Raw genomic sequence first — 27,928 nt, 5'->3', positions numbered from 1 at the left:
TGATTTCCAGGAAAATGTGTGTCCAATAGTACCTCCAGCGTCTCCTCACTGGACGTTGTCCAATTTCCCTCCGATGTTTTAATGAAACCTGGAGCGGAGTTGGTGGATGCTAGAACCTTCCGTAGTCTGGAAGCCTCGGACGTATTCTCAATACTGCTGCAGTAGTCATTCCAAGAGTTATGCTGAGCCTTTCTCAGTTCTCGCTTGTATCCTGTCAGATTCCTCTTGTAAGCGTCCCAGTCCTCAGGGGCTCTGGTGGACTTTGCCTTGTTAAAGAGCTTCCTGCAGGATTTCCTCATATTACTTAATTCCGTAGACCACCATGGTGGTCGATGTTTCCCCCTTGGCTTTCCTCTAGGGCATGCAGCTTTCAGTGAGATGTTGAAGGCCTTAGTAATCCGCTCCACTGCGTGTTCGATATCTTGCACATTTCTCATATTTGTCTCTGTTATTTCCGGTATCATCATATTGAACGATTCCCTATACCTATTCCAGTCAGCTTTCCTAACATTTGGCGAAAATATGGTCTTGGTGATATGAACATCAAATTTGAAACTGATGTAGCGATGATCTGAGAAGCTGTGTTCACTTAAAACATGCCACTCAGATATCATTTCATTCAGTTCTTGCGAGGCCAAGGTGATGTCCAAAACCTCTTGCCTGTTTTTAGTGACAAAGGTTGGGACATCTCCCTTGTTGCAAACTACCAGATTAGTACGCAAAATAAACTCTATTAGCGACTCTCCCCTTGCATTAGTATCACTACTTCCCCATACCCTATGATGTGCATTCGCATCGCATCCCATAATGAGTTTCGTCTTTGTTTTCAGTGACTCCTCAACTAAGGTCTTAACGGCACATGGAGGCATCTCCCTGTCATGTCCCATATAGACCGAAGATACCCAATATTTGCATTTGGCTATTTCTAAATTGGCAACGACAGTGTCTGCATTGCACATTGAAGGAAGCAGAAACAAGTTAAGCTCGTTTTTAGCAATTATACAGGCTCGAATTACATCATTACCAGTATACTGCAATAGTTTGAACCCCGGAGTACTTAATTCACATATTTTGTTTCTATAAACATATGGTTCTTGAATAAGAACTATGTCTATGCCCCCTTTCATCAGGAGAACTTTTAAGGCAGCACATGCAGCCTTACAATGATGAAGATTTATCTGGAGGATCCGTAGGACCATCGAGGTTTTCAACAACCGTCACATCAGCCGCTTCAATCGAGCCGTCAAGAATGTTCTCTTCAGAGATCTCGGTGTCTTTAGCAACTGAGGCAAACGATCGTTGATCCCTTTTGGAGGATGGCAGCTCATCCGGCGATCGTTCCCTTTTTCCAGTCTCAAGAATTCCTTGAGCCCATTTTAAGGAATCGCTTTGTTTAGCCGACAGCGTGCTTGGGTCGACTGATTCTAACTTCTTTAGGATAAACAAAGCATTTCTGCCAGTGCTGCCGCTACTACTTCAATCGAAGTATTTTGCTTCATTTTCACAAAATTTACTTCGTCACTCCTTCTTCCAAAAATCTGCTTCACTTTTTGTTCTGCTTCAAATTTTGTTTTTCCTATTCCTTTAATTACGATGAACATAGCGGTTTTAATCATTGAATTATTAACCGATGTGGACCAATTTTGCATAGGTGTTAGAGACCATATACTTACATCATGTACCAAATTTCAGCCGGATCGTATGAAATTTGGTTCTCTTAGAGGCTCCGTAAACCAAATCGGAGGATCAGTTTATATGGGGGCTATATATAATTATGGACCGATGTGGACCAATTTTTGCATGGTTGTTAGAGATCATATGCTGAAACCATGTACCTAATTTCAGCTGGATCGGATGAAATTTGCTTCTCTTAGAGTCCCCGCAAGCCAAATTTGGGGGTCCGTTTATATGGGGGCTATACGTAAAAATTGGACCGATTTGGCCCATTTGCAATATCATCAACTACTTGTGCCAAGGTTCAAGTCGATAACTTCTTTCGTTCGGAAGTTAGCGTGATTTCAACAGACGGATGGACATTCTCAGATCGACTCAGAATTTCACCACGACCCAGAATATATATACTTTATGGGGTCTTAGAGCAATATTTCGATGTGTTTCAAACGGAATGACAAAGTTAATATACCCCCATCCTATGGTGGAGGGTATAATAAAATGAATTTTATTGTTTTGTTTTCAAAAATGTATGCTACTTCAATTTTATTCAATCTACTCCACTTTTTTCCAAAATCTACTTCACTCAATTTTTCACTAGCGGCAGCACTGATTTCTGCGTTCCTTGAATCTCTTTCGTGAGGGATTACCTCCTTTTGATGTCGTTACCTTAGAAAAAGTTCGACTTGTCATAGTGTCGCCACCTGTCGACCCGTCTACAGGTCGACTAATTGGGCCTAACTCTTGGTCATTGCCCTGATTTATAACTCCAGTCGATACCCGTCCACTGGGCCCTGAAGTTAGCAACCCAGTGGATGACTTGGAATTTCGCTGCATAGTGGCTTAATATCCCACCACACTTGAAATTCTTAGTAGGTACCTATTACGATGAGGTTATCCGCTATTGAAAAACACGTCCGTTCCGTTCGACGGTTGAATAGAGAATTCTATAGGAATAAAATATTGACAAAATTTTCTCTAAAAATAAATGTTTGAAGAAAATTTCTGTCAATATTCAACATATGTATATAGGTATATGTTTTTAAAATAAAATTTAAAAAAAATAAAAACGATTGTTCGAAAAATTTTAAATAAATTGTTATGGGTGTGGGCTTTTAAATGAATCGATTCAGCCCATCTGCTAGTCTAACATTCTAGGAAACATACGACTCCGACTCCTGCAAAATCTTCAGACTCCGTATCCACAGCCCTGGTTTCTACTAGAAGTCGTGTCTGAATTTGGAAATGTAGGAGTTACAGATTACATATTTGGTAATCATATGCACTTTATACACTACTTATTTCATGGCGGAAGGTATGCCTGGAGTGAAGAACTTTCCTAGCACATGCGAATGTAAATGTAATCCGGAGCGATACCAATTAATAAGTGGTTATTTCTTTTTAAGCAGTCTAACTTCAAGATTACTGGTCAATTAGAGTTTTTGCTGGGATTTGCTGCAGTTTTTTAGCACCATTACAGTGTCAGTATCATTTTAACGATTTCCGATGCGATACACACAAATTTGGATGTATGAGAACCACAACAATTGTGAAAATGGATTTCCAGCAAAATACAATCCAACGCTTGAACTTCCTCATAAACAGTTTTTGTTTTTCAGTCTTTTTGGACAACATTTTTACATTTCCATAAAAAATCAGTAATGATAGGCTAATAAATAGGCCATTATACACCCTCAAGAAAAAAATCCCTTCTGTAACATATACTCCCAAACACATTTTGTTTCAAGCATATACATTTTTGGGTATTGCCCAAACATTTCTATATTTGATTTCTTCCAATATATAATATGTTTGAAAGCATATTGGTCTAAACAATATAATATGTTTGGGTAGTCTAAGTTCCAAACATTATGTATTTTCCCATCCAAATTCAATAATGTTGTCTTCCAAAAAAACTATATGTTATTATGTGAACATATAATATGTTTGGAAACATTTTGAACCCAAAAATATTATATGCGTAGACGAATTTTCTCCCAAAAAAGATTGTGCTCAAAAATTTTTTTCTGCCTAATTGAATATTCCCTCACATTTTTCTCACTTCCACGAGTTTTTTAGTTCTTAGCACCTTTTTCTGTAATACAAACATTGTAGAAGAAATTATTCAATTGTATAATTTTTTTTAATTTTACCTTTTGCCGGACGGGGATTCGAACAGCGAACCACACAGTTTGTAAGCCAACACACTATCCACTGGGCTACGTAGCTGTTATGGTCATCAAGAGATAATTATCGTTATAAGTTATATTTATATAGCATAGCTTGCGGCGCCCACGAGCCGATGCAAACATAACATTGTTTAACAACATAACATTGTTAAACATACATTTGTTGGCGACGTGAATCAGTGGTTGGTACGTCCGCCTTGCATGCCAAGGGTCCTGGGTTCGATCCCTGCTTCGACCGACACCAATTTTTTTATTTTTTTTTTACATATATTCCAGATACGTTCGGAATATCCCGAAAAGGTGTTCAACATTACATACTACTATATTAAATTTTTACTACGAAACTGTAAAATGTGTCTTATAAAAGACTTAAAGTCAGAAAAGAACAGTGTTTGATATAAACGAAATGGACTGAGTTCAAATCATATATTATTTTTTTATTGCAAAAATAAAAATTTTGGAACAAAAAAAGTTTTCGTATACAAGTTTGAAATTTTCGAAGAAATTCAAAAACTCTTACAAAAGAAGAACGTGAAGTCGAGTATATATATAAATATTTTTCCATCGAATCCTAAGGTTAACGATAACCATTCAAATGCACATTATATTTATATTCTAAACAGTAATTTTACAACCAGCACATACATTTATTTTGGTGTGAACAATTGTTTGCTGGCATGTAGCACCATTAATTTAGAAATACAAATAAATATGAATTTGTATTAACGACTAATTGTGTACTTAATTTAATTCTTAAGGCCGGTATAAAGTTGGCATTATCGCGTTAAAATAGCCATGTTTACCCTTTTACATTTCTTTAATAATTTATTTTAAAGAAAATAAACTTATTCAATTGTTGCTTTGTATCATTCCCCACCATGTTATTATAAAATTTACCGAAAAAAGTTATAATGTTATTCTGGTTTCGAGTTTTGCCGCTACATGTTTTTCAACACTTTATTTTAAAGACGTTTTCACTTGAAACATAACATAATTTCTACTGGAAGTCTCGTTTTTAACGGACTTTTTATAGCATATGAAAAAATCTGGAAAAGCGAAAAATTAAAATTTGCTTCATAGAGTCAAATACACAAAATCCACATTTAAAAGACCTAACACCAGTGAATAAAACCATACCCACTCATTATTCATCATTGGTCAATACCCTAATTGACATCTTCTTTGTTAACAACTTGAGCGATGTACTGAAATATGAACAATTGTGTGGTTCGGCATTTTCTAAACATGATATAATATTTCTGGCCTATAACTGGCAAATCTCGAGAAATTCTGGGTGTCATGATACATTTACCTATAGAGATTTTAAGCATATAAATCTAAGTGACCTGGAACATGACTTATATACGATAGACTGGGATGAAATTTATTCCATCACGACACTGGATGGAAAACTTGATTTACTAACCACCAATGTCAAATTTCTGTATGATAAGCATATCAAAGTTAAACGTAAACTAAATAAAAGTGACTCGAAGTCTTGGTTTAATAGAGATATCAAATCGCTAATCACACATCGTGAGTTAGCTTACAGACTGTGGAAGCGATATAAAACCCCCTCTTATTATGAGACATTCAAATCTGCTCGACGTGCTGTAACAAATAAAATACGCCAAGAAAATCTAGCGTACTATGAAAACAAATTTGGTAATGAGGAGAATTGGAAAGCAAAATCTAATATATTCCTCAGTCATCTAAAAACTCAAAGTTATATGGAAAAGTCGGAAAGGGCCAGTGAAAGCGAAGGAAGATTTTATCGATTATTAAATCCGGACAAAGGAATAGACTATTTTAGCAACATTTGGAATATTGAAAAAATCTCAATTTTGATTAAAACCAGAGCGGATGTGTTACCGTTAAATGGAAATGACTACAGGACTCAAACAAACGTCCAATGTACGCTCTGTAATATGAGGGAAACTGAAAACTTACAACATTTCTTAGCCAGATGTCCAATGTTACAAGAGTTAAGGCGGAGATATCTAGGAAGTACATACATATCTGAAAGAGAGTTAATTTATATCTTAAATGGAGATCTCGATGATGGTTGGGAAAGATTGTTTAACTATGTGAACAATGCGTTAAAATATAGAAAGAATATAATCACAGAACATTTCTAGATACATGTAATCCAGGAAAGCAAATATACTAAGTTGATTTATATCTATTTAACAGCAAAGTAAAGAATTCTTTATGTTAAAGACAGACAACTTTGAAAGTTATTGTCAATAATATTATATTATAATTTTGTTATCTCAAAGTCAAAATGTAATTAATAACAATGAATTGTAAATTTTGATGAAAACAAAATAAAATCTAATCTAAAAAAATCTAATCTAATTTGGTAATGCCATCAGTAGCAAACAAAAATGGAAAGAGATTCGGAAAATCGGCCTACTAAAACACGAAGAGCATGCAGTAAATGTCGACCTAAACGATCTTAACTTGAAATTTGTCAGTACACCAACAACTATCGTGAATCGAGAAGTACCCTTGGAGCATAGCACCATGCCCGAGCCTGAATTCGGTCTTGCTTTCAACCTTGTAACGCAATCAGAGGTCTATAAAGCTGTAATGTCAGTGACTTCAAATGCCGTTGGATATGATGACATTCATCCAAAATTTGTTAGAATTATCCTGCCACATATTCTGTTGTACATTACACATGTTTTCAATACTGCTATAATGACCAGCAGTTTTCCTTCTAGTTGGAAAATCGCAAAAATACTCCCAATACCAAAGGGTAATGGAGAGTTTCGCCCTATAGCTATACTGCCCTACCTATCTAAAGTCTTCGAGAGGATTATTCACAACCAGCTTCAGAGCTATGTTACTGCAAATAATTTACTAACTTCGCGACAATCTGGTTTTAGACCAAATCACAGCTGCATTACTGCACTCACTGATGTGGTAGAGACAATTCGAGCTGGGCTTGACAACAATGAAATTGGTTTCCTAATTTTGCATGATCACTCCAAGGCATTTGATAGTGTTTGCCACACAATACTTACTGAAAAACTGAGACGAAATGTTGGCCTCACTGAAACGGCAACACGTTTACTGATGTCATATCTGTCACAACGATCGCAATACACAACGGATGGAACTAACAACTCTTTACTCCTTCCACTGCCAAGGGGGGTACCGCAAGGATCAATCCTTGGACCCCTCCTCTACTTAATATACTCGAATGGTCTACCTGACCAAATTACGCATAATCATATTCAAATGTACGCTGATGACGTACAGCTTTACTCCTCATGCAAACTGAATTCCATTGCGACTAGTGTATCGAATCTTAACGCAGACCTGCAACGAATACTGAATTGGGCCTCAAAGAACTGTTTAATACTTAACCCTAATAAGTCGAAGGCAATTCTAATCCGAAACAGAAATGTTGACATAGGAGATAACGTCAACATTTACTTAGGATCCACACAAATTGAAATTGTGGATAAAGCAAAGAATCTTGGGGTAATTTTTAATAAGAATCTTACCTGGTCTGACCATATTCTTCAACCTGTGGAAAAGTATATTCAATGCTTAGAAATCTGTGGACTACCCAACACTTCACACCACTGAATATTAGAATACAGTTAGTAAAAAGCTACATATTACCAACCTTACTGTATGCTTCTGAAGTATTCGCTGATATAAATACAACTGACAAAAGAAAACTTCAAACTACTTTTAACAATGCAGTACGATATGCTTTTGGTTTGAGACGATTTGACAGAGTCTCACAATACTCATTACTGATACTGAAGTTGCCATTGGAAAGATACTTAATTTGCAAATCATTAGTATTGTTACATAAAATAATTCACACCAGTAAACCTTCATATCTATATGCCAACCTGATGTTCGCCCGATCATCAAGAGGAAAAAACATTATACAAATCGCACACCGTCGTCACTCATCAGAAAGACATTTTTTTATTAGTACGATACGTCTCTGGAATCAACTCCCTAATGAGCTGCAGCTAATAACTAATACACAACGGTTCAAGAGGAATATTCTGGAATATTATTCAATCATGTGAAATATTTTAATATTGGGGACGCTAAAGTTTCTTTTTTTTCACACTAATACACTTTAGAATATTGTTATGTATACTTATATGTTATTTTAATTAAATTTAATTTAATACATATTAATAACAATACTGTAATAATCTAACCATGTTACTCCAGTGCTATAATTTATAAGATGTAATCTTGTTGTACTGGAAATACCATTCAATAAATGAAATGAAATGAAAAGAGAATTGTGTCTTAAAAGTATCCTTATTTGAATTCTCGGCTTCATTGGCTCAGAATCAATACCAAAATTGTTAAAGTAGAAACACAATCTTTGGAACCGGGCATGCTTTTTTTCAGTGTATAGTGCCCTTTCGTTAGTTTTTATGAAGATCCCTTTAATTACCTTTGTTTGAATATCTTGACTTACTCGTCCTACGTTCCGATTTGTTTTGACGAAACAAAAAAAAAATTGTGCCCGTAAAGCAAAAATGATAAACAAAACTCATGCTCTTTTTTCAAATGTATTTTCTCTTGGTTCCGAATGAATTTTCTCTCCGAATACTCATTTTAATATTTTTACTTAAGCATATACAATTTTGGCGAAGTCTTATATCACAACATATATATATGTTTACTCCAAATTTGTAAATTTATACTTGTTTATATCCACACATAGTATTTTTCAAATCTTTAATGAAATTTTCTTTGTGTACACTTTATGTCTCTCTTTCTAAATACATATATGTTTGTAGTCTATTTCTAAATTAATATATGTTTGTATCCAATCATATTATATTTACAAACATTTTATGCTCCAAACATAATATGTTCTAACATATTAACATATATGTCCCAAACATGTTATGCTAGTTTATGAACATTATATGCTTGCACTTAAAAATATTGTGTTTAAAAATTTGAGTTCCAAACATATAATTTTTACACCCAAACATATGAAAAACAGTCGTTTTCGTCCGTGTATAATCACGAATACTTTTTGATCTAGCTAACACTCAGATACGTCGTGTTAGCTAGATCAAAAATATTCGTAGTATAGTATACAGGGTTGGCCTGTCACAAACTGTGACTTTTGCGACGGTATAATACGTATGTCACAAAAGTCGTAAACCTACTGTAGAAAACCAAATTTTGAATAGAAGAAATCCTGAACATTTTGTAATTTAGTTTGACAGCATTCACTGAGAGTTTCTGCAGAAATTTGTGAAAGTTTTCCCACGGTCAAGCCTATTTTCTTAGGTGGTATCGAAATTCCCGTTGGTGAGTGTGCAAAATACCTTGGGGTTATATTGGACAGGAGACTGAACTTAAAGATAAGAAAGGGCGAGGAAATCCACGGTTACCCTGTACTCGTGCAAAAGGCAATAGGGAAAATTTGGGGACTAAAACTGAAAATTGTGAACATTCCTAAGAATTGAAACTTCTTCGCACATACCATCGTCTTGGATGTCATCGAATTCGCTGCCTAGCTGACGCGACTAAAGTATTTTCAGTTTGCGACTTTTGTTACTTTTTCTACATTTACGACGCGTATGTGACGTTTACGACGTTTACAACTTTGCGACAGTCGCAAACCTAAAAAAGTTTGTTACAGACCATCTCTGAAAGTATACCCTGTATATTTAGTGATAAACATTAAATTTGATTTTGAAAGTTTTATTATTGTACCATTGCAGCACATTGATGATTTCAAATCCACCGCTACTTTACAGATGGTTGAAGGGGACACAGCTGTAGTAGTGGAAGTTACCCAAACTAGCAATAGGGAAAGTAGCAGCGGACATGGCGACCATGACGAAGAACCTATGAGTGAAATTTGGATTCATCAAGCAATTCATACCATTGAATACGTACTCAGTACCATATCACATACAGCTTCCTATTTGCGTTTGTGGGCTTTGTCGTTGGCCCATGCCCGTATGTATAAGTTTTGTTTAATTTTTACATGTAGATATTATTTACTGCTCTCCCATAGAATTATCTGAAGTACTCTGGACAATGGTGTTATCGTTGTCTTTACAAATGAAAGGATATGCTGCATGCGTTGCCGTATTCATCATCTTTGCTATTTGGGTATTCTTCACCATGGCGATTATGGTGATGATGGAAGGTTTGTCAGCCTTCTTGCATACTTTACGATTGCATTGGTGAGTAATGGCACATACTTTTGCTTTGGACCAAGTTAAAAGAATTTCTTAAAATCACTTCCATCAATTCATATTTGCAGGGTCGAATTCATGAGTAAATTTTATGAAGGCGCTGGAGTAGTTTTCCAACCGTTCAGCTTCAAAGTCATCCTAGAGGGAGATGAAGAGGATTAAACATTTATTCAGATGCAATAGTAAATTCCAAAATATATGTATGTTAAAAAATCGAAATTAGGCCTCCACCAATAAAATTACATAAGATGGGAACAAAAGTAAGTGCAATGAAACTTCTCAAACCAGGACGCTCTGAAAACCGGACACCTCTCAAAAGTGGAAAATGTTCGTGAGACGTTGGCTATATTATCACATAAAAAGTAACACCTCATAAGTGGACACTTCTTAAATGTGTACAAAACCGTGAGTGTCCACATCTGAGAGGATTCACTGTAAATATTTATTTTCCAACAAAACCAAGAAATTTTTTTTGAAAATAAGTAATTTTTTCATTTGTTAAAGAAAACTTCATTCTTTGAAGGAATAAACTAGAGTTATAAATTGCAAAAATGTGTTTGGTGCCAAACGATTTTAGGAAATTCCGCACTATTTTGTGGCAAATTCCAATTTAGTAAAATTATTTGCTTAATTTGTGTATAATTTTTTGTTTTTTTAATTCGTTTAACTCAAATAACCGAACAATTATTAAAGTGAAGGAAACTTTATCATATTGAGTAAATTTTAAATAAAACAACAATTTCCATGAACTAAAATGAAGTTAAAGGGGCTTCAGTGCCTTCTTTTTTTAGTGCATTCGGCAAAAAATATAGTTTTTTGCATACACATCTCTTTTTACATAATCAAAAAAAGTATACTTGAATTAAAAGATTTAGATTTAAGGACTTAGATTTGATTACGATTAAATCCCGATTAAATTCATAAAGCTCCGTTTGTGCCAGGGTAGGTAACGAACTATTAAACTGTTTTAGGGATATATCTGTCATTCTGCTAATATACTTATATGGCAGTTAGAAAACCAAATCAACATGAATGATGTTATATAAAGAAAACACCAGCAGACCATCTATTGGTTTTCATTTTGGAATCTTTAATTATCAAGAAACATTCAGTGACGCTAACCTTTTGTGAAAAAATTGATCTTATATTTGTAGGGATTGCAGTCCTAAAAAGATGACAAAATTGTTGAGAACACACAAAGAAAATTTCATTAAAATTGAGCGAATGAAATTTTTTCATTGATACAACGAAACAATTTCATTAAGACAATGAAAATGTTCGTTAATGGTAAGAAACGTTACGTTGACTAACAGAAAATTCGTTATAATAACGAAAAATTTCGTTGTCAATGAATTTGTTTCATTGGCTCAGTTTTAATGATACATTTAATTAATAAAACGCAACTTTTTCTACCAGTGAAGAGACCGTAACTATTTGAGTCCTAAGAAATCGATTGTTAACAGATTGATAAGTAGAATTTGCATATTCCCGTTGTTCTTTCCGATCAATATCTCAAATATAGCATTTGTGCGCTAACAGATATCAAATACTATCGATAAAATGTGATCCAAGGAAAATCAACTACTCACACACGCTAAAATAATTATAATCAAGAAAAAAATCACGTTCACGAAAAAATTATTAGTGAATATTAGTTAAAGTCAGTACTATGTTCGCTTTTCGCGTTGAAATTTACGCAATTACTTTATTAAAACAATTCAATATAAAGCAGATAAATTAACTCAATTGATGCGCAGTCCTTGTTCCTCTAGATGTCGGCAAGACTTTATAGGAATGTCTTTGTTTTAATTTATAATTTTGATTTCAGGAAAATTAATCACTAAAATAATGTGATTTTCAACTCGAAAACCGAACACTGTACCCACCTTTACCCCGTATGCTTTACACTGATTGAATAAACTCTAGCGTACAAATGGTATAGATATATTTGGTTCAATAAAGTTAACTTTAGTTTTATAAATAAAATATGAGTATGTTTCATTAGAAACACGATAAAATACTATTGAATTGTGTAGGAATTTTTTGGTATTTCAACAGTTCCATTATGGTTTGCGAATTCTCGATATGAATTCAATGGGAAATTAAGTCGCCTGTCATATATTTAATACCCTAACTATACTAAGACCTACTTAATGATATAAAGAATAAAACATTGAAACAAAGACAAGGTAATTTTTATAGTTTATTTACATTGTTTCGATTACATTCAAAAACACCTACTGGCTAATAATAAAATGCATAGTATATGTTATAATAATGTGTACACTTAATATGATATTAAATAATTAAATATTTCAACGATTTTACAAAACGATTATCTTAACTCTACAAAAGATATACACAATTTTTCTGTTTGCGTTTTTTTTCTTCAATCTGTTTCTATCAGCGAAATTGTACCTACTCCACTTATACTTTGGTTACAAAGGCAAAAAATTTCTTATGACAGATGTGGCCGCGCACTGAAAAAAAAATATTTACTTAATAACAAATATTATTAGCTTATAATCTTACACATGCAATTTAAAGTGTGATAAGGAAACATTTCCATAAGATTTATACTGAATAGAAATTTTATATTTTTATGTTAAATATATTTTTCATTAAACTTTAAAATTATATTTTGAATTGAAATAAAAACAAACATATAACTTGGCGTACAAAAATTAGTGCATAATTATTTTTTTAATTTGGTTCACAATTGCTGACTATGGTACACATTATAAAACTTCAAACGTTAAAAACAATTAGTATTTTTTCATTATGCAATAACATTTGTGAACAAGCAACCCTTTTTAGCAACAATGGACGGAATAGTCTAAGTGAGCCTGAATCTTAATCGGGCTGCCACTTTAACCTAACCCTTTTTAGTAATTTACATTTTAAGGTGGGTATTAAGTTCGAGATTAGCTGCTAAAATATCCATTTTTCACGATTACTTTTCTCTAGTTACTGAATTGCATTCGCGTACTTTTCAGCAATTTTAAGCAAAGAGAGTAAAATGCACTTTTACTCTCTTCTCAGTTTTTACTGGATAATTATTGCTAGAAAAGTACGCGAATAGACCTATTGTTGGTAAAGTCAGTTTTGACAAATGTCAACGTCGATATGTCAAATGCCAACGCCATCAAAGCATCACTTTTAAACTTGTTGTTTTGGATTATATTTTCCAAAATTTCTTTTATTATGGAGATTATCTATATATATAAAAAGAAGTGTACATTTTGAAAATGGCTAAATACGTTTTGTGGAAGACGCAGTGAGGATTGTTAGTAAACAACAAAAATTTAAAAGTATTTTCGTTTCGCCGAGATATGGCTATTTTTCTAAACATTACCCGTTTTCATATACATTTAATGAATGGAAACAATTTTTTTTTGTTATACAGCATTTCTTGGATACAAGTAAACAAAAGTACAGGTGGCTGAATACGTTTTGTGTAGCATACAATTAGGATGTTTTTTAATATACAAACACACATACATATATATATATATATATATATATATATATATATATATATATATATATATATATATATATATATATATACATGTGTTTGATTGACAACATACAAATGTGATTTCAATTGTCATTGATCAAGAAAAAATGCCACCAACGCGAAGATCAACTATAGGTCGACATACGCGTAATTCTACCTATAGGTTTAATCAAAGGAGAATACAAAGTGTTGAAGAACGCTCACAACAGAACCAAATTTAACTATTACGAAAGGCACGTCATCATACATCTGCATATTCAAATCCATTAAATCCAACATCGAGACGAACGACACGAACTTCACGTCGTGCTGTGCAAAATATGGAATATGCTGCTTTCGTTTACAATAGTGAAAATGATTATAGTGAATATGCTATTATGGGTGAAATGACAGTGAGATGTCCACATTGCGATGCGGCCAAATTTCAGGGTGAAACTGCTGGCATGTGTTGTGCGAACGGTAAAGTAAAACTGCCAGCATTTGAATCTCCCTCCGATCCACTTCATTCATTAATTTTTGGATAGTCGCAAGCTTCTAAGCATTTTTTATCTCACATTCAACAATATAATGCGGCATTTCAAATGACTTCATTTGGTGCGACCAAAATTGTAAGAGACAATTTCATGCAGACGTTTAAGGTGATTACTTCATGCTCAATATCTTTTCAAAAATGCGAACTGAACAGCATTTTTTAATGTGTGCAATAATTCTGACCCAATATATAATTACATTTTACAACTGTTACAGATTCAAGATTAGCATCAAGCTGGTCCTTTTTGCCATATCCTGATGTTGATCATCAATTCAGTGAATTGAAAATTCCCACGTGGCTCCTAAAAATTCCCTTTTTTCCCCACATTTTTCCCTACATTTTTCCCTACGGTACTAAATTCAAACAAATTTGGCAAGAAAATAACAAATATTTTATATTGAATTCAATTTCTTTAAAATTAATAGTCAGGGATTATATAAGTCAATAAAGGGACCAAATGTTCACTAATATGACATTTTTATTCGGATTTCGAACATTGCAACATCATTGCTCATTTTTAACACTACCAACATTTTAAAATCCTACATTTACTATTTTTATGTTAGCCTGACATCAATACAGGACTGTTTAATGTCCAAGTCATTTAAACTACATATTATTACAATACTTATTCGAGCTTATTGAACAAGTTCTTTTCAGTAACTTAATAGTACTAATTTCCTTAATCTTCTTGTCCAATAGGCTATAAGTATGGTAATAATATGTAATCCTACATTTATGTACACGAATCCGAATAGAAATTTTATATATAACTGAATAGAAATTTTATATTTTTATGTTAAATATATTTTTCATTAAACTTTAAAATTATATTTTGAATTGAAATAAAAACAAACATATAACTTGGCGTACAAAAATTAGTGCATAATTATTTTTTTAATTTGGTTCACAATTGCTGACTATGGTACACATTATAAAACTTCAAACGTTAAAAACAATTAGTATTTTTTCATTATGCAATAACATTTGTGAACAAGCAACCCTTTTTAGCAACAATGGACGGAATAGTCTAAGTGAGCCTGAATCTTAATCGGGCTGCCACTTTAACCTAACCCTTTTTAGTAATTTACATTTTAAGGTGGGTATTAAGTTCGAGATTAGCTGCTAAAATATCCATTTTTCACGATTACTTTTCTCTAGTTACTGAATTGCATTCGCGTACTTTTCAGCAATTTTAAGCAAAGAGAGTAAAATGCACTTTTACTCTCTTCTCAGTTTTTACTGGATAATTATTGCTAGAAAAGTACGCGAATAGACCTATTGTTGGTAAAGTCAGTTTTGACAAATGTCAACGTCGATATGTCAAATGCCAACGCCATCAAAGCATCACTTTTAAACTTGTTGTTTTGGATTATATTTTCCAAAATTTCTTTTATTATGGAGATTATCTATATATATAAAAAGAAGTGTACATTTTGAAAATGGCTAAATACGTTTTGTGGAAGACGCAGTGAGGATTGTTAGTAAACAACAAAAATTTAAAAGTATTTTCGTTTCGCCGAGATATGGCTATTTTTCTAAACATTACCCGTTTTCATATACATTTAATGAATGGAAACAATTTTTTTTTTTTTGTTATACAGCATTTCTTGGATACAAGTAAACAAAAGTACAATTAGGATGTTTTTTAATATACAAACACACATACATATATATATATATATATATATATATATATATATATATATATATATATATATATATATATATATATATATATATATATATATATACATGTGTTTGATTGACAACATACAAATGTGATTTCAATTGTCATTGATCAAGAAAAAATGCCACCAACGCGAAGATCAACTATAGGTCGACATACGCGTAATTCTACCTATAGGTTTAATCAAAGGAGAATACAAAGTGTTGAAGAACGCTCACAACAGAACCAAATTTAACTATTACGAAAGGCACGTCATCATACATCTGCATATTCAAATCCCTTAAATCCAACATCGAGACGAACGACACGAACTTCACGTCGTGCTGTGCAAAATATGGAATATGCTGCTTTCGTTTACAATAGTGAAAATGATTATAGTGAATATGCTATTATGGGTGAAATGACAGTGAGATGTCCACATTGCGATGCGGCCAAATTTCAGGGTGAAACTGCTGGCATGTGTTGTGCGAACGGTAAAGTAAAACTGCCAGCATTTGAATCTCCCTCCGATCCACTTCATTCATTAATTTTTGGATAGTCGCAAGCTTCTAAACATTTTTTATCTCACATTCAACAATATAATGCGGCATTTCAAATGACTTCATTTGGTGCGACCAAAATTGTAAGAGACAATTTCATGCAGACGTTTAAGGTGATTACTTCATGCTCAATATCTTTTCAAAAATGCGAACTGAACAGCATTTTTTAATGTGTGCAATAATTCTGACCCAATATATAATTACATTTTACAACTGTTACAGATTCAAGATTAGCATCAAGCTGGTCCTTTTTGCCATATCCTGATGTTGATCATCAATTCAGTGAATTGAAAATTCAGTTTTTTGAAAATTCCCACGTGGCTCCTAAAAATTCCCTTTTTTCCCTACATTTTTCCCTACATTTTTCCCTACGGTACTAAATTCAAACAAATTTGGCAAGAAAATAACAAATATTTTATATTGAATTCAATTTCTTTAAAATTAATAGTCAGGGATTATATAAGTCAATAAAGGGACCAAATGTTCACTAATATGACATTTTTATTCGGATTTCGAACATTGCAACATCATTGCTCATTTTTAACACTACCAACATTTTAAAATCCTACATTTACTATTTTTATGTTAGCCTGACACCAATGCAGGACTGTTTAATGTCCAAGTCATTTAAACTACATATTATTACAATACTTATTCGAGCTTATTGAACAAGTTCTTTTCAGTAACTTAATAGTACTAATTTCCTTAATCTTCTTGTCCAATAGGCTATAAGTATGGTAATAATATGTAATCCTACATTTATGTACACGAATCCGCGTATGCAAGTGATCTTTGTGTTAGAAGTTGACGAAGCCATCACCTGTTTATGAACCTTAATGGAAGTGTTTATTCCTGCAAATGAAATCTATTTACACATTTGTAATTAAATACCAATGCAAAAACATCTTTTGAACGTTTCTAAATAAAATCATTACAATAACATCGTTAACGGTGAATCGCGTATTCCATTAGTTGAAGCTTTGACTACCATATATTTTGAATCTTCAAATATCTGGAATATTAAGGAAAAATATTCTTCTTGTTGCAAAATGTAGTAAACTATGGAAACTGGAAATATTTCCTACATTTGTAGAAAAAATGAAAAATCTGTCCTTTTTTCCCTACCGATGTAATTTTAGGAAAAAAAATCCCTACAAAAAAGGATTTTTCCCTACGCATGGCATCACTGTCAATTTTTACAAATTTATTTCATTGGAGATGTAAATCATAAATTGGATCGAAGTTGCACAATTGCTGAGTGTACAAAACGACAAATTCAAACATTTTTACATCAGCACAATGGATTAATTCGATTGTTTAAAACCGCTCTCGATCGTATGCCATATGATGATCACAGAATCATTATTAGGGCTGACAAGACGCGGGAAGATTTGATGCACCAACAATTGATGAAGTGGCCATTGTAATGTTTGGAGACCAGTTTCAATCTCGCGATATTGTGCTTCATCGAAGGAATGAAGCATTACGCCGTATGTGGCCTACTCAAGGGTTGGAGCTCCAAATTGTTTGTTTGTGCTCGCTTCAAATGGGCAAACGAAAAACATTGTATATCAAAATGTTTTGGATTGACAATATTAAATTTCATATTCATAAAATAAACTATAATATTTCATTTCTTCTTTGGTTGGTTGCAACAAAGTGCAACTGGGTCCGCTAGTATTATAATAATTTTTAGATTGGAAAATTACTATTATACATTCATCTATGGGAGCAAACCGTCGTGCAATGGTTCATGCCCGTTTTGCATACAAACGGTTATGGATTCAATTCCGGTTTCGACCAAACACCATAAAGTTTTGCAACGGTGGATTGGTGAATTACTCCCTCTGTAATGCTGGTGGCATTTCTGAGTGTTTAAAAGCTACTCTAAAATTTTCATCGCAATGGGAAATGATGTTCAATCTCGGCTATAAAAAGGAGATTCCGTGTCTTTGAGCTAAACATGGAATCGGGCAGCACTCAGTGACAAGAGAGAAGTTCAATACTGCGGTATCATAATGGACTAAATAGTCAAAGGGGGCCTGAAATAATGGGCTGCCACTATAGCTAAGCTAAACTGTACACAATTGGCAACATTCACCTTAAGTGTGAGTATTAAAACAAGGATAACATTACAATTGGGCACATTTTCATCATATTTTACAGTGATTCTGTGCCGGTGGAAAAGTGCCAACCGTTGAAATAACGTCCGGTTTCTCTTTATGCTTGTAAAGGTGATACTTTAACGTAAGAGTAAGACTAGAAGAAAAATGACAAAGTGAACCACTTAATTTATCACAGATCCACATTTGTTCGTCATCTCAATACCTTGCATTTAAGTACCAATAACGATATAATCGTACATTTTTAGCTCGAGAAATGAGTTTTCTAATGAAAAATGGACGAAAAACTAAAAATATAAGAATATCTCAAAAACGGTTTCATTAAAAAAATTTTAAACTCTAATTTCGAATTCAGTGAATGAAAATACATAAAAAACAACCTCTTTTAGTGTAAACTAGTGTAATTACTAATTGTTTTTTTTTACTTCTTTCCATTACAGATTGGACCAAAGAAGAAAAATAAACGAAAATAAATTCTGTACAACACTTCAACTTAACTTCCAATACTTCGATGGAATTCAATTTGTTTCACACATTTAATAAATGTAGAAGTTATTGTATTAAATGATTTACGGGTTTCATTTCAACATATTGTTAAAAACGACAAATTTTGTTGCTGGGACAACAAACATTTGTAGTTGTTATGGCAGTAAAAATGTTAGCTAATTCAAGTAACGCAGTTTGCTATTTCAGCAGCGATGTTTGTCAGCAGCATTTGTTTGCTATTTTAGTTGTAAAAAATGTTTGCTGTTTCAAATACCGAATGTTTGCTGAAACAACTACATGCTACTGCTGTCCCTTTTTCAGCAAACAAAATCTGCTCTTTTAGCTAATATTTTTGCTATTATGAGTAACAAAGTTTTTTGAGTGTAGGAAAACACCTGAGCTTTCACAAAAAAAAAAAACATTCGTGTTGATATCTGAGCCATAACCTGCATGAAATTGCAATATAACCTCTGTGGGACACTGTTTAAGCGCATTACCATTGAACCCGCCCAATTATACTCTTCAAATCAAACCCGACCCGACTTATCGGCCAGCGGCTGCCACATCAGTGTACGTATATAAGTGTACAGTGAAACCTCTGAAAGGTGGACACCCACGCACAACGGTCGGTGCTGTATGGTGTTAGCGGTCAAAAGTACTTTCAGTGAAACTTCGATCACGGCTTTACAATTATGTCAGAATTAGTATTTAATGATAAAATGGAATTGATTGATGACGTTTTGGTATAGTCCCCTATATTGACCGATCTCCCGATTTTACTTCTTGGGCTTCTAGAAACCATAGTTTCTATCCGATTGAAACTTAATCGGGCTGCCACTTTAACCTAACCTAAAGATTACAGATGGAATAAAACAAAAACAAATATAAATTTTAAAACCTTATTTGCACAAGAAACAGTGTTGTCACACATTTTGACAAACTTCTAACTTCGATTTTTCTATTTTTGGCCAATGGAATCGACCACTGTGCCACGGTCGCCTAAATTTTGTCCAAATTGGAGAGGTGTCCAGTTATGAAAGGTTAATTTTAATTTGTTAAACGTTCCCCAGACAACTAGCCACTTTTTGGAGGTGTCCGGGTTTCAGAGTGTCCAAGTTTGAGAGTTTTCACTATACATGACTATCGTTTTCTGGTATTCACAACAGGATGGAGTACCACAACGACTAGCTCGCGAATACGGGGTGTACTATGCCGAATTATTGGGCTGTTTTGAAGAAGTGTTTTTTCATACTATAGCGTACGGACTCACACCTTCCGCTCAGTTTGGTTGGATTGCTCGCGAACTGATACTCAATTATCTTGATAACAATAATTTCCAAAACTTAAAAAAGTCAATCTCTGGATAAGTCGAGTACAAGAAGAAAATCATCTTTGTGTATCGGTACTTTTCCAAAGTGTTTTTCTTTCTTTTTATACTCTTCACCACTACTGTGGTACAGGGTATAATAACTTTGTGCATTTGTATGTAAAAGTCATCCCATCGTTTAGTATACCGATCGTCTTAGAATTGAATTCTGAGTCGATTTAACTATGTCCGTCTGTCTGTCTGTCCATGTATTTTTGTGTGTTGGTCGCAGTTTAAGTCCGTTCGTCCTCAAATTTGGCATAGAATCGTTCTTCGGGACAAAGACAATCGCTATTGATTTTGGAAAAAATTCGGTTCAGATTTAGATATAGCTGCCATATATATTTTTATCAACCCATCTTCTTCAAATTCCGTACATCCGAATATTTTATGAGTCTCGAAATAGTTGCAATCGGTTCAGATTTAGATACAGCTCCCATATATATCTTTCACCCGATTTAGACTCATATGACCACAGAAGTCAAGGTTTAGCACCGATTTACGTGAAATTTTGCACAGGGAATAGAATTGATATTCTAGAATGAATATTAAATTTGGTTAAAATCGGATTTAGACTCATATGACTACAGAGGCCAAAGTTTAATACCGATCTACGATCTTTTGCACAGATAGTAGAATTGACAATCTACCAATGCTTGCTAAATTTAATTGAAATCGGTCGAGAGTTAGATATAGCTCCCATATACATCTTTCGCCCGATCTAGATGACCGTAGAGGCCAAATTTTAGCACCGATTCACGTACAATTTTGAATAGAGAGTAGAATTAATATTATAGCTATCCATGCGTAATTTGGCTATCAGATTTAGATACATATAGCTCCAATATATAATTTTCGCCCGATATGGTTTAATTGGCCGTAGAGGCCAGAAATTTGCCTTTATTTCCTTCAAATTTTGCACAAAGAGTACAATGGATGGTCAAGTATGCTAAATTTCGTTGAAAACGATTCAGATTTACGTATAGCTCCCATATATATTTTTCGTCCGATTTAGATTACTATATCTACCGGAGGCCAAATAGATTTGGATATAGATCTCATATATATATGCCTGATTTGAGGAAATATGTTGGAAAATTTCATATCAACGGAATTGTACTGCAATTGATTTTATTTTATACAGAAAAACATTAGCATTCTATCTGTGCCGATTCTTATATTCTTCCGATTAAGGTAAAAATGGCACAATGTCAGCGAAGATATCGTCGAAGATATTTCCACAGAAGATTTAGTTAAGGTTCCGGCTGTGTAAATGTCACTCGATGTGACCAAATATTGTAAATTTCTTAGTGAAATTTAGTCAATATCCTTGTGAAATCAACACTGCTAAGGAGCAAAAGTAAAAATTTCTCAAATAGTCATAAAATTCTAATACATGTGTATCGCCGGATAAATCATAAATGGACTTTTGTGAAATAAAATGTTTCGTTCCAGGGCGTTAGCCGATTTATAAATTTAAGGTCTAGAGATTTTGTAGAAGTTTAAAAATTTTTCTCCAAGTCTATTCTGATTTAAACATTTGTATAGCTTCCAACAAACTTGAAGGAGGTGAGATGGTATCAAAACTTTTGATCTACATAATGGTGAAGGGTATAATATAGTCGGCCCCGCCCGACTTTAGACTTAATTAACTTGTTTTTGTAGGTAAAGATCTATTAACACCACCCTTGAAACATTTTGAAATGAAGGCGAGCTGCTTCGTAATCTAGTCGAAAGTAAATTTTGGGAATGGTCGAAGTCGTATCGAAATATCAATTACCTAATGCAAATGTTTCATCTTTTACAAAAATCGTTCGAATTTTCCGAAATTTTACAGCACCAACATTGACAGTTTTAGGTAGCAACCCAACTTTAAGCCTAAGTTTTATAAATCTAAAATTAGGATATAGCAAAGGAATATTTAAAAAACTATTCGCGGGCATATTTCATATTAAAAAATCCAAATTACATCACACTCGTCAGAGTTAAAGTTGCTTTCTACGCTGCAAGAGGAGTTATCTTCTCTGGGGAACGAAATTTTATACAAAGGCAATCGTTGCAACGCTCTTCATAAATTCAGATTTATTTGCTCTTAAAGAAAATACTTCGTAGAAAAGGAAAATTTCATTTGTCTAAAATTTCGTTCCGGAGAAAAGTATTTTCGGGTGTATATTTAGAAACAGCAATTGAATCGATTAATATCATAAATTTAACGGAATAAATGTTTGAAATAATAATAATAATAAAATTTCGTTAAATTATTTATTTCAACGAAATTTGTTGTTAATATTTTGTGTCCTAAAATAAGATTTAAAAATTTTTCACTCAGTATTTAACTCACAATATCCCTTTCGCAAATAAGTGTATTTTGTATTGTAAGATATTGTTTGTAATTGTTAAAAAATATCAAGAGAAGTAAACTCTTAATATAATAATTGATAACACTAAATTAATTTCAAAACTTAAATCTGTCTTATAATACAAAATTTCATGTTATTTGTTCATAATTAAATCAGGTAAACTGTCATTGAGGAAAAATAACGAAACGAAAACATTGCTTCGCATATAAGAAATTGACTGTAAGTTAGTGCACCCAACAATTTCACAGGAGTCAAATATCGGAAAGACAATTCTATGTTAGAGCTATCCGTCTCTGATACTCAAACTATCGCAAAAATTTGTAAAAAAAACTTGTTTAAAAAACTTCCTACACACAAATTTTTTTTTTGATTTCAATCACGAAAATCGCGGATTCAATCATTTTTTTAATTGAAATGTCTTCAATCACGAAAATGATAGTATCAATCACCCATTTTGATTGAAAACCAACACGATTTTCAATTAAAATTTTAATTGACTTTTGTCACGGAATCAAGTAATTGTGTGATTGAATCAATTAAAAAAGTGATTGTTTTTTAACATACAATTCAATCACAGTTTTAATTGAATCAATTAAAATTTTAATTAATTTCGCGACAAAAATCAATCAACTATCTGATTCATTCAATTGATATTGGCTATAAATTTCGATCAAAAAATTTTTATAGTTATAGCGCCCCCAAAATCGTATTTAGTTTTATTTGAAGTAAAAGAAAATATCTGTTCAACATTACCTGCATGAATATCAAGATCAATTCTTAGTTCCAGATTGCAGATTTATAATTTTCTTTTGCAGTTGTAGTCTTTTAGCATAAAAAGGTTTATTAAGGAGCTCGGTAATTTAATTTTAGCAACAATTCCTTTCCAAAATTTCCACACATTGAAATCGTCTATTAAAATTTGAACCAATCAAAGACAAAAATAATGGGAAAGCAATGTAATATTTGGTATTATATTGATGATACTTTGCAAATTCTGCAAAAATTGTACCGATTAGCGCCATCTACACATTATAGATAAACTAGATGGAAAAATAATTATGATAAAGTTGGTAGCAGTTTATAAGCTCGACTTAACGAAGCTTGATCCATATATAAAATGGCGTTTCGTCGAGAAGTGTTCTTTTCTGGTTGAGTGTCGACGTGACAGGCTCAAGTCCTCCATATTGGAAAAATAATTTGCAATTTTTTTGTTTGACTATATTTTGTGAGGCCTCCGTTTTAAACACAGCTTTTCCAGTCGACACGGTAAGGAAAAAAGACATATTGTGTTAAAACCGTCACTGATTGGTAAACTTTTAGTCAGCCCACAACGAGGGGAACGTGGCACAACCACCAGCCACAAGTGCTGTGTCACAAAAATTCGATTGGTACGTTGAGAATACCTGCTGCTGTTAACAAGTAGTCAGCAGCGCATATCTGATAGACACCCAGCAAGGAAAACTCCATTGGTATGCAGGAATCCAACAGCCGATAGCCATCGAATAGAGGAAAAACATTGGCCGGCAGAATCTAATTGCTCATCACTGACAGCTAACAAAAACTACCACAATAGCCACCATCAATCGCCAACAGTCATCATAACCCTTCACAGTTTATAAAACGAACATCAATACCACTACCAATAGTTACCAGAAGTCCAGTAGACCATCACTGACAGCCAGGGAAATAGCCATAATTACCCCCATCAACAGCCAACAGTCATCATAACTATGAAAGGTTCATCATACACGACCATTAAAAAGAGCTGCAGTACCACTAGTAATAGTCTGGGGAAATCCAACAGCTCATCTCTGACAGTCAGCAACATAATTCTAATTACCAAAAGCCACCAAACACACCAATAGTACGCCAGCTTCATTCCAAAACACGTTCTATTCAAATTCATTTAAGGACCTTAAATTTATTGATACAGATCAAGGCATATTAATTAAAGGAAAAGTCACGAGCAAACGTGTGTACCCCCCATTATAATTATAATGTCAAACTAAAATGGCAGATGACTTAAGTTGACATTTTGTGTATGTGTAGTGTTGGTTTCAGCCAACAATTGTTTATTACAAAGAACAAAAAGTCATTTCAAGTTAAATATATGCCTATGGCAGACATCAATACAAAACAACAACAAAAAATGGGGCGAATTTTTTCCGCTACATAAGCGAACGGTATCCTTGTCTCAGTGAATTGGCCTGGGAACAATGCGTAATGTGGAGTGACATGTAACAAGTTGGAGGAAATAATTATGAGCTTCTTGTGTATTCTATTTAGGTTCCCGATTTTGATAATCTTTATTTGGATATGAATGGTATTCACAATTGCTCCCATTCCGATGATACAAACATCCATCTCAACATAACAGGAGGATATGTTGAAGGACATATTCAACTATATTGACAAGTTGTTTTTTTCTAATTAAACCACAGAAATTATTCTTTATGGCCATTGACGGCGTGGCCCCTCGTGCAAAAATGAATCAACAGCGTAGTAGACGTTTTCGTTCAGCCAAGGAAGCTGAACTTTGGAACGATTAGCGCAGAGCTAGGTGAAGTGAGAGAACACGAACGATTCGGTAGCAATTGTATTACACCAGGAACAGAATTTATGGATCGTTTGCATGAGGCATTGCGCTATTTCATAAAAAATTATTGCTGATCCTATGTGGCAGAAGTGCAGAGTTACCCATCAAAAAATTTGGAAGTTCTTCCAAAGGCACAACTTTAAAAGATCTTCCAGAAGATGTACTCCCAATGATGTTCTCCATTTTAACTACACAGGAAGTTCTTTTCATTCAATTTTTTATAACATGTTTTATTCATATTTTTAATTGGTAATGTTAGGTTAGGTTAGGTTAGGTTAAAGTGGCAGCCCGATTAAGATTCAGGCTCACTTAGACTATTCAGTCCATTGTGATACCACATTAACTAAAAGTACCTATTACATATGGGCACTTCTAGTTTTAACCGCTGAACCTTCTTGATTATTTTTCTTTGTTGAACCAACCAGATTGTTCCAAAAATATTAGCAGACTGCTTAAGTTAACGTTTTCCAGATCCGCCAGTAATCTGAAGCTATATGCTCCTAAAAGTTGCTTGCGCTTTACACAAAATGCAGGACACTCACACAAGAGGTGTTTAATTGATTCTTTTTCCTCCGCATCATGACAGCTCATACAATAGTCATTATACTTCGCGCCAATAGTTTTTGCAAAATCTCCTATCAGGCAGCGACCCGTTATAGCAGATATCAGGAGTGATACCTGTCGTCTCGAGAACATTAGCATATCTAGTGTGCGGTTTAAGTTGAAATGGGGCCATATTTGCTTGGTGTCGTTACAACCCTTGCAATTCTCCCATCGAACATTTGCCATCGTAACAGCCTTCTCACGCAGCATGAGCTTGCAGGTAGCTAGGGGCATACCAACAAATTCTAGTTCCCCTGGAATATGTAAGGTAGTCCCTAGCCTTGCCAACTCATCCGCTTCGCAGTTCCCCGGTATGTTCCTATGGCCAGGCACCCATATTAGGTGAATATTGTACTGCTCAGCCATCTCATTGAGAGATTTGCGGCAATCGATGGCCGTTTTCGAGTTGAGGAACACAGAGTCCAAGGATTTTATTGCAGGTTGACGCCCTCGAGTGAGAGGCTTTTCCCGCTTTAGGTATGAAAACGACCTTTGTTTCCCTCCACTTTCCTGGGATATATGATAAGTTGATACATCCTTTATATATCACCGACAACCAGGGGATAATTTTGTCAGTTACAGCTTGTAACTCAGCCGGAGTAATTCCATCAGGTCCAGGGGATTTGAATGGTCCAAAGCTATTTAGCGCCCATCTTATTCTAGTTTCCGATACAATTTCCTCGACAGGAAACGACAGCTGAGCAACTGTGGCACCGCCAGTACATGGTTCAACCGTCTGATTTCCAGGAAAATGTGTGTCCAATAGTACCTCCAGCGTCTCCTCACTGGACGTTGTCCAATTGCCCTCCGATGTTTTAATGAAACCTGGAGCGGAGTTGGTGGATGCTAGAACCTTCCGTAGTCTGGAAGCCTCGGACGTATTCTCAATACTGCTGCAGTAAGCATTCCAAGAGTTATGCTGAGCCTTTCTCAGTTCTCGCTTGTATCCTCTCAGATTCTTCTTGTAAGCGTCCCAGTCCTCAGGGGCTCTGGTGGACTTTGCCTTGTTAAAGAGCTTCCTGCAGGATTTCCTCATATTACTTAATTCCGTAGACCACCATGGTGGTCGATGTTTCCCCCTTGGCTTTCCTCTAGGGCATGCAGCTTTCAGTGAGATGTTGAAGGCCTTAGTAATCCGCTCCACTGCGTGTTCGATATCTTGCACATTTCTAATATTTGTCTCTGTTATTTCCGGTATCATCATATTGAACGATTCCCTATACCTATTCCAGTCAGCTTTCCTAACATTTGGCGGAAATATGATCTTGGTGATATGAACATCAAATTTGAAACTGATGTAGCGATGATCTGAGAAGCTGTGTTCACTTAAAACCTGCCACTCAGATATCATTTCATTCAGTTCTTGCGAGGCCAAGGTGATGTCCAAAACCTCTTGCCTGTTTTTAGTGACAAAGGTTGGGACATCTCCCTTGTTGCAAACTACCAGATTAGTACGCAAAATAAACTCTATTAGCGACTCTCCCCTTGCATTAGTATCACTACTTCCCCATATACTATGATGTGCATTCGCATCGCATCCCATAATGAGTTTCGTCTTTGTTTTCAGTGACTCCTCCACTAAGGTCTTAACGGCATATGGAGGCATCTCCCTGTCATGTCCCATGTAGACCGAAGATACCCAATATTTGCATTTGGCTATTTCTAAACTTGCAACGACAGTGTCTGTATTGCACATTGAAGGAAGCAGAAACAAGTTGAGCTCGTTTTTAGCAATTATACAGGCTCGATTTACATCATTACCAGTATACTGCAATAGTTTGAACCCCGGAGTACTTAGTTCACATATTTTGTTTTTATAAACATATGGTTCTTGAATAAGAACTATATCTATGTCCCCTTTCATCAGGAGAACTTTTAAGGCAGCACATGTAGCCTTACAATGATGAAGATTTATCTGGAGGATCCGTAGGACCATCGAGATTTTCAACAACCGTCACATCAGCCGCTTCAATCGAGTCATCAAGAATGTCCTCTTCAGAGATATCGGTGACTCTCGCAATAACCATAGGTTCAA

The 27,928-nt window shown here is 34.3% G+C and overlaps 2 protein-coding genes across 8 annotated transcripts in view; one reads left to right on the top strand and one right to left on the bottom strand.

Moving 5' to 3' along the window:
* Window positions 1-10,592, top strand: part of LOC142221637 (V-type proton ATPase 116 kDa subunit a1-like) — a 34,801-nt gene extending 24,209 nt beyond the window's left edge. For 2 of the 7 annotated variants that reach the window (XM_075291390.1, XM_075291389.1), the window contains 3 exons: window positions 9,596-9,836; window positions 9,895-10,066; window positions 10,147-10,592. In XM_075291390.1, the coding sequence (XP_075147505.1) occupies window positions 9,596-9,836; window positions 9,895-10,066; window positions 10,147-10,240 (507 nt within the window). In that variant the 3' untranslated portion in view covers window positions 10,241-10,592. Of the gene's footprint in view, window positions 1-6,363; window positions 6,382-9,595; window positions 9,837-9,894; window positions 10,067-10,146 lie in introns of all 7 variants that reach the window. The other 5 variants (XM_075291395.1, XM_075291394.1, XM_075291393.1 and 2 more) reach the window with 4 other exon arrangements.
* The window catches only part of put (activin A receptor type 2 punt), a 135,712-nt gene continuing 117,343 nt past the window's right edge, over window positions 9,560-27,928 (bottom strand). Inside the window, exons 9-10 of the transcript XR_012718165.1 lie at window positions 9,781-10,216; window positions 9,560-9,722 (exon numbers count right to left, since the gene is read on the bottom strand). The gene's annotated coding sequence lies outside the window, so the exon portion shown is untranslated. The remainder of the gene's footprint in view (window positions 9,723-9,780; window positions 10,217-27,928) is intronic.

Source organism: Haematobia irritans, chromosome 1 (assembly GCF_050003625.1).
Source record: "Haematobia irritans isolate KBUSLIRL chromosome 1, ASM5000362v1, whole genome shotgun sequence".
In the NCBI taxonomy this organism is placed as follows: domain Eukaryota; kingdom Metazoa; phylum Arthropoda; class Insecta; order Diptera; family Muscidae; genus Haematobia; species Haematobia irritans.
This window is presented reverse-complemented; position numbering and strand designations above follow the sequence as displayed.